Source organism: Cervus canadensis, chromosome 8 (genome assembly GCF_019320065.1).
Source record: "Cervus canadensis isolate Bull #8, Minnesota chromosome 8, ASM1932006v1, whole genome shotgun sequence".
NCBI classification, from domain to species: domain Eukaryota; kingdom Metazoa; phylum Chordata; class Mammalia; order Artiodactyla; family Cervidae; genus Cervus; species Cervus canadensis.
In genome coordinates this window covers 83,471,991-83,488,293 of record NC_057393.1, presented here as the reverse complement: position 1 = coordinate 83,488,293, position 16,303 = coordinate 83,471,991, and the positions used below count along the sequence as shown (strand labels likewise).

General features: G+C 37.6%; 1 protein-coding gene across 1 annotated transcript in view; it reads left to right on the top strand.

Annotated features, from left to right (window-relative positions):
- Positions 1-5,749: 5,749 nt before the first annotated feature.
- Positions 5,750-16,303, top strand: part of RYR2 (ryanodine receptor 2) — a 595,071-nt gene continuing 584,517 nt past the window's right edge. Inside the window, exons 1-2 of the mRNA XM_043477303.1 lie at positions 5,750-5,824; positions 6,478-6,597. Coding sequence (XP_043333238.1) covers positions 5,750-5,824; positions 6,478-6,597 — 195 coding nt within the window. The remainder of the gene's footprint in view (positions 5,825-6,477; positions 6,598-16,303) is intronic.

Below are 16,303 nucleotides of genomic sequence, written 5' to 3'. Positions count from 1 at the left end.
ATGTGACAGAAAGGATGAAGATGTCCCAGAGGAAGTGACAGTGACAAGATGTTCATATTAAAGAACTCTGTGATATTTTATAACATTGAAAATGCTGACAAATGTGGGATTATAACCACTGGCCGTGACATTTGAAGGTAAGGGTAAGGCAAGCGCTGTTCAGACGACTCTTGATAAGTGTTTTCTGAAGAAATAAAACACTTTCCATTCTCCATATTTCTAATGTAGTAAATTACAGCATGCTAAACCAATATTAGTTTTGCTATTTTATTTTCTGTACTTTCATAACTGATACTAGGGAGAGTTGTAAAGATCAAAGAACAATTCGTAAGTAATTCTCCCAGAGATTGCTTTGCATGGTCATTTTTAGAGTCCTGTGCTAGTGTGCGAACTGAGGACTACCTGCATTTTTAAAATGAAAAAATGTAGACTCAGTGTGAGACCACAGATACGGGCTGGTTTTCTTTGGATTCTCTTAGCTCATTTGTTCTGCTAGCTACATATTTGCTGTAAGAAAGAAAAATAATACAGTTAACATTTTATATGGCAGTAAGCTAGAAAAGGTAGACATGTTGATGGAACACATGAAGTAAACTTGTGACTATTTATCACAGCTTCTGGAACATAATAGGCCCTTGATCAGTGCAAAGCATACCCAGGATTTGATCATTTGTCTCTGCCTCCACTGTTCCCACTGCGGTCTGAGTCACCCTCACGTCCGCTGAATGGTTGCAGTGGTCCTGTGAGGTCACCCTGCGTCTTCCTCGCCTCCCTGTAGGTTGCATTTAGTACGTGGCACAGGCTCCCAAGTCCCTGAGAAAAAGCCAGAGGCTTTACACCGGGCTCAGGTTCTGTACTGACCTGGACCCTCATCTCCCGCCATCCTCCCACTGGCTTACTCCATTCCATCTGCAGTGATGTCACCCCTGTTTCTTGGATGTGCCAGGTACTCTTCTGCCCGAGAGGCTTTCACAGGCCTTCCTTCTGCCTGGAATGCCCCTTCTGCAGGTACTCATGTGACTGATTCCTCTTCCCTGCTTCAAATCTTTGCCCAAGTGAAGCCTGATAACTTTATTCATAATTTTAATCACCCCCACTGCAGCATCACTACAATCCCCTTATCCTGTTCCATTTTTTCCCCACAGACTTTTCACCTTTAACATAATTTGTGAACTTATTGTTTGTTTATTGTCTGTCTTCCCTGCCAGGAGGTAAGCCTAATAAGTTCAGAGTTCTTTGATTTATTTACTAAATTTTCTCAAGGGCTTAGAACATTTCCTAGCGTACATTATGTCCTCAGAAAATATTTCAGTTATGAATGTTTGAAAGAAGCTGTTGGTGGTGTTATTTGATAATTATTTTCCATCTTGTACCATTCCAGCAGACTTGGCAGCATTTGTTATAGAAATCATGTCTTATTTACTCATCATAAAATTGCCTGGAATGCAGTATTGTGGTGCTGGCTTCCCCCCTGTAAATAATTGATCTCTATACTTAAGAGCTGTATGAAAAATCACAGGAAAAATACAGTAGCATTTAACAAAAGGAATTAAATCCAACATATATTTATGAAGTATTTATTGTGTGCAGTGGTCTAAATTGAATGGTGTTATGATTCCCTCAGGTTTTAACTAAGCTGTTTATTTTCCTTGGATACCTGGTTTTTGTGGAGTTTAATCTGACCTGCTTGACAGATAGCATTGGATACAATACTGATGGTGAACTTTTTGAGTTATTGCCAACTGTGGCAAAATTATCAGGATGTAACTAAAGGAGAGGATCAGTTATGAAAGTTTAAACCTGGATAAACATTTTGAAAGATAAGCCTAATCAGAGCCTAAGGGGAAGTATTTGGTGTGATGAGGGACTTTTTAATGACCAGAGTTATTAAGAGCATTTTTTGACTTTTCAAGAGTATAATATGCTTGGATAGCTTAGATTGTATATGGAAAGAGTTGTGGTCTAATTTTTATGGTGTTTATGTGGAAATAGGGGGAAAATGAAGAACTCGATTGCTTTTTTTCAGTGATCCAATGTATACTTGTGATACATTAAAATTTCTCATGAATATGATAGGATCAGTGATTTTTCCCAATAATGCCCTATTTCCTGGCACATTTAGCTGTGAAATCATTTAATGGGATTGTATAATGCTCACCTTAATTTGGGAAATTAAATAGTCTCTTGGCAATTTTAGAAAGCAACTCCAGTTGTCAGCATGGCAGTGCATGTTTCTGAGTAATCATAAAGTGGATTATGATAAATAATCATTTATGGTGTATATTTGTTAGGCACAGTGTTAGACACTGTATACTCTCATAATTAAATACATGAATGCATAGTAACAATCAAAGAAATGGAAGGAAGGAAAATAGTGCCATAGGAACACAAAACAAGGTAATTACCATAGCCTGGTGGGTCAGGGAAGGCTACCCTCTGGAAGAGATGTTTGAATTGATATTTGAAAGGTCTTAGCTAGAGGGTGGAGAATGGGTTTAATGACAAGAGTCATGTAGGAGCACAGGAATGAAGGAAGGTTGGTAGGAAGAAATGTTGGGCTTGCATAGACCATGCAGTGCAAAGCCTTTTAGGCTAGCGGTTGGTTTTGGTCTTTTTCCTTAGACCAGTGAGAAGCCAGTCAAAGGTTGTAAGCCAGGAGACAGTGTGGTTGGGCTCATGGTGAGACTTTAAGGTGAAGCACTGTTGTAAGGGAGTTTGCAGTGTGGAAAGCTATTCTGAAGATTTTGAAGATGTCTAAGTAAGAGTTGATTGTAGCTAGGGTGGTGAGAGAGGAATGGAATTGAAAGATACTGGTGATGCAGATGTCATAGGACTTGGTGACAATATGCTGGATGTCTCTCTTACTTAAGCCCTGCCATTTATCTAATTGTTCATGAAGTTTCTTCTAAAAGATTTCTTTATTCACAATTTATTATTCAGAATCTTATAAAACAAGATTAGTAATTTTGTTTCTTCATGTTTGTCTTGGCGTTGGTGTAGGTTCAAGTATTTCTGGAAACAGCAAGATATTAGTACCTTCTCAGGCTACTTTGAAATTTAAAAAAGTGAAATAGCAAAACAGAAGGACAATTCATTTTTGTAGAATTTTTTCCTGCAATGTGATTTCTTGTGAGTTGAATGAAAATCTGTTGCCCTAGGTACTTGGAACTCAAAAAACAAAGTATACCAAAAGGTGATGAGTATTGAAGGGTGATTTTAGTTTTTATAGGTTGAGGCACACCAATCGCACGTGCAACCAAAACATGAACACAGGAAATGATAGTTAAGTTAGCAGTCTGGACCTCAAGGCCTGGGTAGCAGAGACTGATTGAGAAGATGCTTTATGACCCTCAAAGTGATATTTTAATGTATCCTTATTGTTCTCTTGCCTGAGCAGTGTTAACTCTCTGGATCCAATCAGTATCAGGCACTGTTTAATCTTTCTTTTTGGATAGATTTCGTGTGTGAGTGTGTGTACCAATATCGTATACACATACGTGTGTGTCAACTGTAGCCAGATTTATTGTACATTGGTTATAATAATTAAAAATAAACTACTTGGCAAAACTTTTCAAATACATAGTCAGTAGGCTACCAAACCTCAGTGCTTCTGGAGAAAAACAGTGCAATGAGATGATTGATGGGTTAATTAAAGGGAATTTGCAGGTGTTTGTGAATTGGTGTTTGGTCCATCACTGCTCAGTATATTTTACTTTTTGTCAAAGAGGAACGCTTTGCTTACAGGAATTAAAGTAGAATCAGCTCCCAGATAAACTGGAGAAAATCTTATGTGTGTGTCAAGCTTTTGGATCATGGTTGAAAGTTGTAGTCATAGACTATTTTGTTGGTGGTGTGCTGGAGCTCCGTAAATTCAGTGTTACTTCATGACTAGGCACTACATCACACAATGTCGAGGTACTAAATTGGAAGGAAACTGCACAGTTTTATTGGTTTGATAGAGTAGTTCAGTACTTTGCTCCTTTCCCTTATACAAGTTGGTTTGTACCACATACTAATGAGCATCTCTCATTTCTAGTTCTGTCCAAAGTCCATGACGTATTTTAACATTCAACTGTTACTGATTGCCTACAAACTCTTATAAAAGACTTCTCACCTATTTTCTGGGATCACAGTCCTTTCTGGGACTCATTCTGAATCTCCCTCATCCTCAAGCACTTGTTAGAAACGCAGAATCTACCCAAGACCCATGAGTGAGAGGATGCATGTTAAAGATAGAAAAGTACATCTCTAGATAACAGAAGTAATAAAAGTCACTTGAGCCTTTAGAACCAGTGTGGGGCCTAGGACTTTTCAGGTTTCATGACCAATTCTTGGAAATAAGTATGATCAGCCCTTTGTGAGTGACAAGTTACTTTGAACCTCATTTTCCTCAACTGTTTGTATGAATGATCAGTATCTTGCTGGAATATTGGGAGGATTAAATAAATTAATGCCAGGACTGGTATTCGCTATATTTTTGGTAAATGTGACGTGCCTTCTCTTCTTTCAGAGCTTACTGGGTAGCACCGTTTATTCTTACCTGTCCTGTACCTTGCTGTATTTTCTTATTCTCATTCCTAAAATGTCTTTAATTAGTCCACTGCCGTAATTACTTACTAAGTGGTATTTATTGAAGATTTCTGACTGCATGGACTCTTTGTTGAGGCACACAGGCTTTTCTTGTTAGTGCACGGGCTTCTCTAATTGTAGCACATAGGCTTAGTTGCCTGTGACATGTGGGGTCTTAGTTCTCCCACCAGGGATCAAACCTGTATCCCCTGCATTGGAAGGTGGACACTTAACCACTGGGTCACCACGGAAGACCCCTAACTCGTATTTAGATCACCTCTAGTATCCAAAGAAGTCTGTCTTAACCAAGAGTGTAGTTTCCATGCTGGAGTTTGCTCCACAGAGGCAGTGAGACAAGATAGCAAAGACATTGAGGATTTGGGAAGGCATTGAACACACCAGCACAATTCAGCACTTTGTTATTAACACCACCTATTTGGCAAGCACAATGTATCTTTGATCTTGCAGATTATATAAGCAACAAAGACACTTCATTATTTTTTATTATAGCCATGCTGAATGTGAAGTAATCTTTAGATGTACTCATTGTATGAAAATAAGGCTTTTTTTTTTTTTTTTAAGCAATTGACTTTTGAAATGCAACCATTGAATGCTCACTGGAAATTAATGAGCACTGGGGGGATAGTTGGAAAGTAATTATTAAGAGATTGGACCTGGCTTTGACCCATGCTATGAGCCAGCTATTAGGTACTGCTGCTACCACACAGGAAATAAAGCAAGTACATGGCATTTATAAAGGTTTTTAAATTAGAGCTGTACTTTTCCAATTGATATAGTATTGTTTTCAGGTTAACCAAAAGGGCTTGTTTTCTGCGTTTGAATATTTGTCACATTACCTCTTCTCTGCCATTCTACCATGGTGAGGGTCTTCTAGCGTGTACTCATATTCCCTTTTCACCTTCATTCTAATTAAAAGGGTTGATAAGTATGTGTGTTTGTTTACTTCTCTGTTAGGTATACTGTTTCTTTGAGATTGAAATATCAAAATACAAATGGTTAGACTTAGGTATTTGTCACTTAGAGCCTGTTAAACTGAGATATTTTGTTAAAAAATGATCATGGTATCTCCCATTTCTTGCTGCTGTAGGGCCTTTTGTATGTCAGTCACTGTATGAGTTCATCTCATTTCTCTCCTCACTTTGTCGATGGCAGAACTGGAATGGGAACTCAGCTACTGCGAATTCTGAAGCCCATGCTTCTTGCTGTGTTCATATTGCCTGTGCCAAGTCATCCTGTGGGTCTTTCTTCCCTTGTACAGTTTTTCCTGTAATTCTGTGGACTTAATTGATTGGAAACCAAGTGTGGGAGCTCAGAGGATTGAACTAAAAAATCACCTCTCTGTAAATTTTTAAGCAATCCAGGATTATTTCACAGATGATCAAGTTGCCAGTGCATGGTTGAACTAAGATGATTTTTTGGGTTGATTTGAACCCAGAAGCTCTGTTATTGACCTGTTTTCCTGAGTCAGTTTTAGAACAATGTGATTGTGCACCTGCTAGTAGACTCTGTTCCATTCTTGATGATACTTGATGTTCCAGGAGTATGTCAGACCATTTCTTGATAATTTTGATGATTTAAAGTAGTGTGTAAGAACTCTAACATAGAAATCCTGTCTTTTACCATTTTCTATTCAGGTTGCCTCTGTCAATTGCAAAAAGCTGTTAATTGTTGTCAATGGTAGTAACTTCTTCTGACTCCCGCTACCCAGTTATCTTTTTTTGGTAAATAAAAATGCTCTAGGAATTGATTGTGTGGCTTTTGGAAGGACATTTCTTAGATTCATTTTTCTCTGATTTTTAAAATGCACTAAAATAATAATCTTCTAGATCTGATTTAGACTGAGTCATGCCAAATTTCACTTTTTTTCTCTTTTTATCCCTTTTGCAGGATGATGAAGTGGTTCTACAGTGTACCGCAACCATCCACAAAGAACAACAGAAACTATGTTTGGCAGCAGAAGGATTTGGCAACAGACTTTGCTTCTTGGAGTCCACTTCGAATTCCAAGGTGAGATAAAGCCTTTTCAGGCCATTCAAACATTCAGGTTTTACTAGTGGCATTGAAGTTATTTATGGGCACTCTTCTGTTTTCTGTGGAACACATGAACTAAAGGAAATTGAGCAGTCTTTTCACTATCCATTAAGTGCATTTCAATTGAGCCCCTAAACCATGTAAATAACTCAGATGCAATTGTTAACAGGAACAGACAGAGTCTTTTTGCTCTCATGCTGTTTATATCCCAGGGGATAAGTAAACATGTTAATAATTTCAGAACCAATAAGGGCTCTGAAGAAAAGCAGAGTGACAGGGTGGAGAGTGATGAGGTAAGGACTCATCTGAGAAGGTAAGGAAGGCCATTCTGAGACGGTGACGTTTGAGCTGAATGAAGTGAGAAAGGGAGGAGCAGTAGTTCCTGACCATTCTGGAAAGAGGCACCAGGCAGTGCAAGGGCCCCTCATTAGGAATGTGCCTACGGTCTCTTGAAGGAAGGACCAGTAGGCACTGTAGCTCTGATATCATGAATGGGACCACTAGTGAGGGGAGGTGAAGGGCCTTCCAGCCCTTGGTTAGTATTGGATTGATCAAAAGGTTTGGATTTTTATGTTACATCTTATGGGAAAACCCAGACAAACTTACTGTCCAACCCCATAGTTGTTATTTTTTCCTAGTAAGAAAGGAGACTATTGGATCAGGTGAGCAATGCAATTCTATGTAATATTTCAAAGATTGATTTGACTTTTTTGTGGATTCGAGCAGGGGTCACCAACACCTGGTCTGCAGACCAGTGTGGCCTCTTAGGAAACTGGGCCTCTCTGCAAGAGGTGAGTGGTGCGTGAGCTAGCTAAGCTTCATCTACCCCTCCCCGTTGCCTGCATTACCACCTGAACCATCCCTGCCCCTTCTTCGTTGGTGGAAAAATTGTCAGACCCTTCCAGGTGCCAAAAAGGTTGGGGACCACTGGATTAGAGAATGTGGAAAGATTAAGATTAAAAGCGTGGAGAGCAGTGGAAGGTGCCTGCAGAAGTTTGCAGGGCAACTTCTGGGTCTGCTGATGAGAAGCAATGATGGTGAGGAAACTTAGTGTGAGGGGTTGGGAATATGCTTGGGGGATATAGAGGGTGTGCTGATAGATCAGAGTGTGTAGAATAAAGGAAAGAGAGGAAAGGCAGATATCTCTGCAGGTAGACAGTCAACCAGAAAAGTCAGTTTATTAATCTTTTGGGTAGCCCTTTTTAGTTTACAGAGTCATTTGACATGCATGATCGCATTCGATGGTCACAATAAGGGTGTGTTATGCATAGTTATTGTTGTTCTGTTCACTGTACACTTGAGGGTGTGGATGGCTGAGAGAGGACAAGTATGAGACCAGAGGCTTCCTGTGACTTGGTGCCACAGCATTGACAATGGCAAATTTTCACACTTAACACCTCAGTCTTTTGATTTGAATCCCCAATTCTTAATGACACAGTACCCCTTTGATTATTCTGTGAACAATGGAACAATGTCTGTATATGATTTATTAAAATAATTTAGGGCCAAGTCACGTTACTAATATTACAATAATGGGTGACATAACATTATGCATTTTATAGCTGTGCCTTGATTTATTTTTAATTTGACAAATGTTTATTGAGCATTCTCTCTGTGAAAATTACTGTGCTAGATATCAGTTGTGAAAAATATTCTTTTTAAAAAACATATCAGGAATTTAATATTTAGTACTTTCCCTGTGGTTTCTGGTATTTTTTGTAGTGGCTAGAACCAGGCAGGCCAGTTAGCTAGGTTTTGATTTTTCACTGTACTGGCTGTGGTTGCCTTGGTCTTTAATGTAAGAGCTGATTTCCAGTACTAAAAATGAATTCTCCTGATTTCTCCAGCAGGTGTGTCATGGAGTAGGCAAGGCACTGAAATAGGCTAGGCATCCAGTTAATACTGAGATCAGTCAAGATGGAGTAGGAGGTGGAGCTCACCTCTCCCGATAAGCACATCAAAAATACAATTACATGTGGAACATTTCTCATTGAAAACTAACTAGAAACTGTCTCAGAGAGTCCTGTACAACCAAAGATGTAAGAAAGAGCCACATGGAATCTTGTAAGAAGGGAAGAGAAGTGATCGGGTTGGGCCCTGTGCCTTTGGAAGGGGACTCAGAGGAAAAGAGAGATTTTACAGGTAGAGATTTGTCCTGGGGAGTGAGCAGCTCCAGCCACATGTTGGGTGTCCCAGCCCAGGGGTCTGGCACAGGGAAATTGAGCTTCTTTGCTGGTTGGAGAGCTGGTGGGCCTCACAGAAGGCCTGTGGGAAGCCTGGACTTTGCTTGTGAGTTGTGGGCATGCACCAGCTTGCTCCTAAAGCAGGGTGGAGAGGGCAGACTGAAAACTGAGGAGAAGGCTGCGACTTTCCCTCACATTCCCTATTGCATGCCACGGCCTGAGCCCAGTGAGCACACCAGCCCTGCTTACTATTTGCTAATGATGAAATGTCAGAATCAGAAAACACAGGAACAATCCTGTCTAAAACTGCATCAAAAAGAGTAAAATACCCAGGAATAAACTAAGGAGGTGAAAGACCTTTGCCATGAAAACTATAAAACTCTGTTGAAGGAAATTGAAGATGATACAAAGAAATGGAAATATATTTCATTCATATATTGGAAGAAATAATATCAGTAAATGTCTCTACTACCTAAAGCAATCTACCTGGCATCTGGTTCCATCACTTCATGGAGAATAGATAGGGAAATAATGGAAACAGTGACAGACTTTATTTTCTTGGGCTCCAAAATCACTGCAGATGGTAGCTGCAGCCATGAAATTAAAAGATGCTTGCTCCTTGGAAGAAAAGTTGTGACCAACCTAGACAGCATATTAAAAAGCACAGACATTACTTTGCCCACAAAGGTCCATCTAGTCAAAGCTATGGTTTTTCCAGTAGTCATGTATGGATATGAGAGTTGGACTCTAAAGAAAGATGAGTGCCAAAGAGTTGATGCTTTTGAACTGTGGTGTTGGAGAAGACTCTTGAGAGTCTCTTGGACATCAAGGAGACCCAACCAGTCCATCCTAAAGGAAATCAGTCCTAAATATTCATTGGAAGGACTGATGCTGAAACTGAAACTCCAATACTTTGGCCACCTGATGTGAAGAGCTGACTCATTTGAAAAGACCCTGATGCTGGGAAAGATTGATGGCAGAGGAGAAGGGGATGACAGAGGATGAGATGGTTGGATGGTATCACCGACTCAATGGGTATGAGTTTGGCTAAACTCCGGGTGTTGGCAATGGACAGGGGGGCCTGGTATGCTGCAGTCCTTGGGGTCACAAAGAGTCAGACACTACTGAGTTACTGAGCTGAATCCCTGTCACGTACCCATGACATTTATCACAGAGCTAGAACAAATAATCCTAAAATGTATATGGAAACACAAAAAACCCTGAATTGCCAAAGCAGTTTTTGAGAAAAGAAGAATAAAGCTGACAGTATTATGCTCCTGACTTCAGACTATACTACAAAGCTGCAGTAATCAAAACAACATGGTACTGGCATAAAAAGAAACACATAGATCTATGGGACAGAATAAAGAGCCCAGAAATAAACCCAGGCACCTACTGTCAAGTAGTCTATGACAAATGAGACAAGAATATACAATGGATTAAAAACAGTCTCTTCGATAAGTGGTGCTGGGACTACTGGACAGTTACTTGTAAAAGAATGAAATTAGAATGTTTCCATATACCATATACAAAATAAATTCAAAATGGATGAAAGACCTAAAGGTTAGACCTGAAGCCATCAAATCCTAGCAGTGAACATAGGCAGAACATTCTATTTAATATACTCTGTTAGTGTACCTGAAACAAATATGATACTGTAATCATTGATGCTTCAGCAAAAACTTGCACAGTTATGTACGTCAAGGGCTACTTGGCTGTTAGTTGTGACTGATGACATAGGGCACTGACCATTTCAGCCAATTTTTTGTTCTTGTTGTACTCCCTTATTCCTTTTTGGTTTATCTGAAAATCTGTGTTTAGGATGAGGTACTGAAATTGTTTATCAAGTGTAGACTAAAATAGCAATTGAAGTCCAGTAAACCGATCTGAAATTTTTTTTATAGTTCTTACAGCATAAATACTCTTTTCTCTCCCCTACTCAGATTACTTGACAGTTCCCTACTGTGTCAGTATTATTTTGCTTTTTTCATATTTCCATTTTACTTTGTTCTCACTGAATTGTATGTCCTTCGTTTACTTTTCCTGCTGGTGAAATACTGCTTTGTCCTTTAAAGTCTATCTGCAACAGTCCCTCTTATGGACTGTTTTTCTCAAATGATTTGTTTATGTTGCTCTTAACTTGTCAATTGGGCTTAATTCTGTGTAATATCCGCAGCACCTTCTCTCCCTGAATTTGTAATTATGTATACTCCCAGCTACATGTAGCAGCTCTGAGTTGTCTGAGGACCCTGGGTATAGATCATTTATGTTTTTATTTCTTAGAAGCAGAAGTAAGTGATTTATAACATTTAATAGATTATTAAATTTGAAAGGGAACCACTAGTCTTAGGACATACTTTTATAAAATAAACTTCTAATTTTATATAATAACAAAGAGTCAAAGCTGTAGATTTCATGTTTAAACTATCAAACTTAGATAGTGATATGTTTCATGCAGATGCACTTGAATTTGACATTCATTGGTAGAAAATGAGAGATTGCTTTTTTTTACCCCTCAAATTGGTTCTCCTGCATTTATTATAAAGGTTGGGAGAACAGAATTATTGTTAGCATTGAGTGGTCAGTCACTGTAAATTATGTATGTGTTCCTGGAAATGATCCCAGAAATATCTTAAGCTACAGAATCTTCTAATCAAATGCAAGACTTACTTTTTCAAAAGCCTGTTTCAGTCTCCTAGGATACTTATTTAGGCTAATCTTTGCCTGAAAGACAATGTTTCATAATCCCAGCATAGATTTTCTTGCAGAAAATGTAAGCATATGTCTGATGTGTTTAATTGGTTATTTGTAATTCATAATTATGGATACTTACTGTGCACTCTTTTTATATGAAAGACATTTTTGTTTCTGTATTTTAGTGATTTTCAGAGATACCCAGCTTGTTATTATTAAAAGTTTATGGAGAAATTAGAAGTTATTAGAGAAGCATAGTTGTTACTCTCTTTGAATCTCTACATTAAAAACAGACCTATGCTGATGGCAAAACGTGAAACCCACAGACAATATAATACCTAAGAAAACCTAGGTGACAAGGTATCCCAAATCTGGTGTCAGTAAGTGAAGAGGAGGAAGTACAGGGAAGACAGCATGATTTCTGCCATCTTTGGAAACTGGTAACAAGTATTAACTAGAAATCATGGGGGGCTATGTGAAATTGGCAGCTAACACTAGAAAGAAACGAAGGAAGTATGATAAGGATGGATGTTTCTACAGCAATCTTGGCCTGTAGACTTGTGAAAATAACCAGTAAGGCTCTTCTGTTGACCAAGTCTTCCTCTGAGGGACAGTTGTTGGGAATCCAGTTCAGATGGAGCAAGGTTGATGGGGCAAAGGATAGAGAAGGGCCAAGTGAAAGTAGGGCAGGGAGACAACCAAGAGATCTCATGTCAAAAAGTCCTTCCTTTGACCAATGGGTGAAAACAGCACAACAAGTTGCTACAGGACCATGAAGTTACAAAAGCTATGCTGTCCCACCCTCCTTTCCTAAGGATACAAGAAAGGTCGTTTCAATCTTTATCTGTTTATTTGTTGCCTGTAGACTTAATTCTGCTCCTTATTTGTCTCTTTGCTTTGTAACTATACATACACACACATATATAGTTACATATATGAATATAAATATATAATCATACATAATTTGTATATAATCATGTATAATTTATAAATAATCATGTATAATTTATGTATACTATATAAGTGGAGCAATCTAATTACACTTATTTATATAATCATTTACAATTTTCCTTTATGTATATCAGTGTAATTTTCTGTGTCAGAGAGAGGATAAGGAACAGAATAATATCTATCCATCAGACTTACAACTGTTAAACCAGGAATTTATAAGAAACATGATTACTGTGCTAAAGGTTCCAATGGATAAGGTAGATAGCCTGCAAGGACCGATGGGCAATGTAAGCAGAGAGGTGGAAATTCTAGGAAACGATGGAAAAGAAGTGTTGGAGATCCAAGACATTGGAACCAAAATCAAGAATGCCTTTGACAGGCTTATAAATAAGTGGGAATTTGCTGAGCAAACAATTTCTGAGCTTGAGAGTACTTCAAAAGAAGCCTGCAAGACTGGTAACAAAAGGAAAAATTACTGAAAGGAAAACCAAACAGAATAGAGTATCTAAGAACTATAGGACAACTACAGAAGTTCTCTAGGATCATGAAGAAAGGAATAGAAGAAATATATGAAATAATAAAGACTGATGATTTTGGCAAATTAATGTCAGACAGCCACAGATACAGGAAATTCAGAGAATAATAAGCAGAATAAATGAAAAACCCCTACATGTAGGCATATCATTTTCAGCGTACAGAAAATTAAAAAGTCCAGAGAGATGCCAGAGGCAAAAATGTCCCTATAGAAGAGCAAAGATAAGTATTATATTCAACTTCTCAAAACACTATTGGAAACAAGAAGAGACAGTAGTGAAATATTTAGTGTTGAGGGAAAACAACAACAACAACAAAAGTCTACCAACCTAAAATTCAGTATCCTGCAAAACTACCCCTCAAAAGTGAAGATTAGATAAAGAGTTTCTCAGACAACAAAAATTCAGGGAGTTTTTTTGCCAGTCGGCCTGTTTTGCAAGAAGTGTTAAAAGAAGTTCTTCAGTAATAAGGAAAACATATAGGTCAGCAACTCAGATTTTTAGCAAGAAAGGAAGAGCATCAGAGAATGAATAAGTGAAAATAAAAAGTTTTATTTTTCTTGTTCTTAATTTCCCTAGCTGATCTTTGAAAATAATAATACCTATACTGTATCCAAATATATTTATATGCATTCATTCAGTAGCGTTCCAGACAGAAAACATTGGGCCCAGTGGATTATTCACTGGTGAATTCTATCAAACATTTAAGGAAGTTCAGTTCAGTTCAGTTGAGTTGCTCAGTCGTGTCCGACTCTTTGCAACCCCATGAATCGCAGCACACCAGGCCTCCCTGTCCATCACCAGCTCCTGGAGTTTACTCAAACTCAAGTTCACTAAGTTGGTGATCAACTGAAGAAGATTATAAAGAATTAAAATTCAGTTGATTGATGCAGAAGGAATATTTCCTAACTCATTTATGAGACCAACATGACACTTTTATGTCAAAACATGATACAACATTAAAGAATATTGACCACATTTTAGCCCACAAAGAAAAGCTCAGTCAATTCCAGAGAACAGCAATAAAACAAACAGGACTTCTAAAAACAAACTAAAAATAAAAAAAAAAGCTCCCAAAGGGACTTTTATGTTCCTTCTACTTGAAAATTGCAAAGCACACTATTAAATAAATGTTAGGTCAAAGGAAAAATAAACTAAAATGGAAGAATTTCTTGAATATTGTAAAAATGAATACATGATATTTTAGAATATGTGGGCATATCTAAGAAGGTTACCAGGAGAAAACTTTTAGCATCAAATGAATGTATTAATAAAAATTAAAAAGAAAATAAAATGAATTAAGCAAGCAGATGAAAACTAGAAGAACAAAGTAAACAAGAAAAAGAAACAGGATAGGATTAATAAAGATAAAAATGAATTAATTTAAAATAGAACTGCCATATGACCCAGCAATCCCACTTTTGGGCATACACACTGAGGAAACCAGATCTGAAAGAGACACGTGCACCCCAATGTTCATTGCAGCACTGTTTATAATAGCCAGGACATGGAAGCAACCTAGATGCCCATCAGCAGATGAATGGATAAGGAAGCTGTGGTACATATACACCATGGAATATTACTCAGCTGTCAAAAAGAATTCATTTGAATCAATCCTAATGAGATGGATGAAACTGGAGCCCATTATACAGAGTGAAGTAAGCCAGGAAGATAAAGAACATTACAGCATACTAACACATATATATGGAATTTAGAAAGATGGTAATGATAACCCTATATGCAAAACAGAAAAAGAGACACAGAAATACAGAACAGACTTTTGAACTCTGTGGGAGAATGTGAGGGTGGATGTTTCAAAAGAACAGCATGTATACTATCTATGGTGAAACAGATCACCAGCCCAGGTGGGATGCATGAGACAAGTGCTCGGGCCTGGTGCACTGGGAAGACCCAGAGGAGTCGGGTGAAGAGGGAGGTGGGAGGGGGGATCGGGATGGGGAATAAGTGTAAATCTATGGCTGATTCATATCAATGTATGACAAAACCCACTGAAATGTTGTGAAGTAATTAGCCTCCAACTAATAAAAAAATTTAAAAAAAAAAAAAAAATAAAATTGATTTCTTGAAAAAAATCAACAGAGAAAGTACAAATATTAAAACATTAGAGGTTACATAAGGATATGAAAGGGGGGACAGTCAAAATTTAGTATAAATTTAGTAAATTAAATCCTAAAGGACCATTTGCTCAATTATATGCAACTAGATTTGGAAATCTTCATGAAATGAATCGTTCTGTAGAAAAATTAAATACACTACAGAAAGCCTAAACAGACTGTCATAAATAAAAGAATTTCCTGATAAAAAATGCACCAGGATTAGATAAACCCTAATTTTAACTATGCAGCTTAAATTATTCCAGAGATAGGGAAAGTGGGAAATCTTCAAATTTATTTTGTTAAGTAAGTATAACATGGATTTGAAAATCTTAAAAAATTATTTTGGAAAATTGTAGAATAATTTTAAATATGAATATTGACACAGAAATCCAAAGTAAAATGTTTTGACAGAAAACAGTGTTGCCTTAAGACATACATCATAACCAAGTGGGGTTTATTCCAGGCATTCAAGAATGGCTCAATACCAAAAACTCAATTAGTGTGATTCTTCATATTTGTAGAGCTCAGGAGAAAAATCCTTTTGACATCTCTGAAAATAGGGAAAAACCACTTTATAAAACTTACAATCTATTTTTCAAAAAATAATAAAATAGGAATTAATGGATATCTCCTGAACATTTATTTTGCAAACACATGCACACACTCACATATTCTCACACACTTCAGTTCAAAACTCAGCACCTTGTATTTACAGGGGAGACGCTAGTGGTTTGAGGTGGATATAAGTTAAACACGCATGCTCAGTTTCAGTATCTCTGCTATGCACATGTGGGTTGGAGGAACAAGCCAGTGTTACTAGGTATATAGAGTTAAGTTTGCATATAACATTTCTAGTTGCAGATGATTTGATGATATATCTCAGTCTCAAATGAATCAATGGGAAAACTACCCAGGATGAATTTATGAGAGACCTCTGTAAAATAGTGGGTTATAAAAGCAGTGTATCAACAGCCTTCATATATTTAGACCAGTTGTAAGGTACACTGAAACTTACACATCTATGGAATGATGGTTTTGTACACGTACATACACACATACAAACTCGAATTTATGTTAAGTTTAAAGGAGACCAATGATTGTCTTAGACCAATCATTTATCAATAGTAATGAAGTGGTCCCTCAAAAAAGAAAATTCATAAAAAAAAACAGAATTCTTGTTTAATGATATTGTTGTTTCACACAT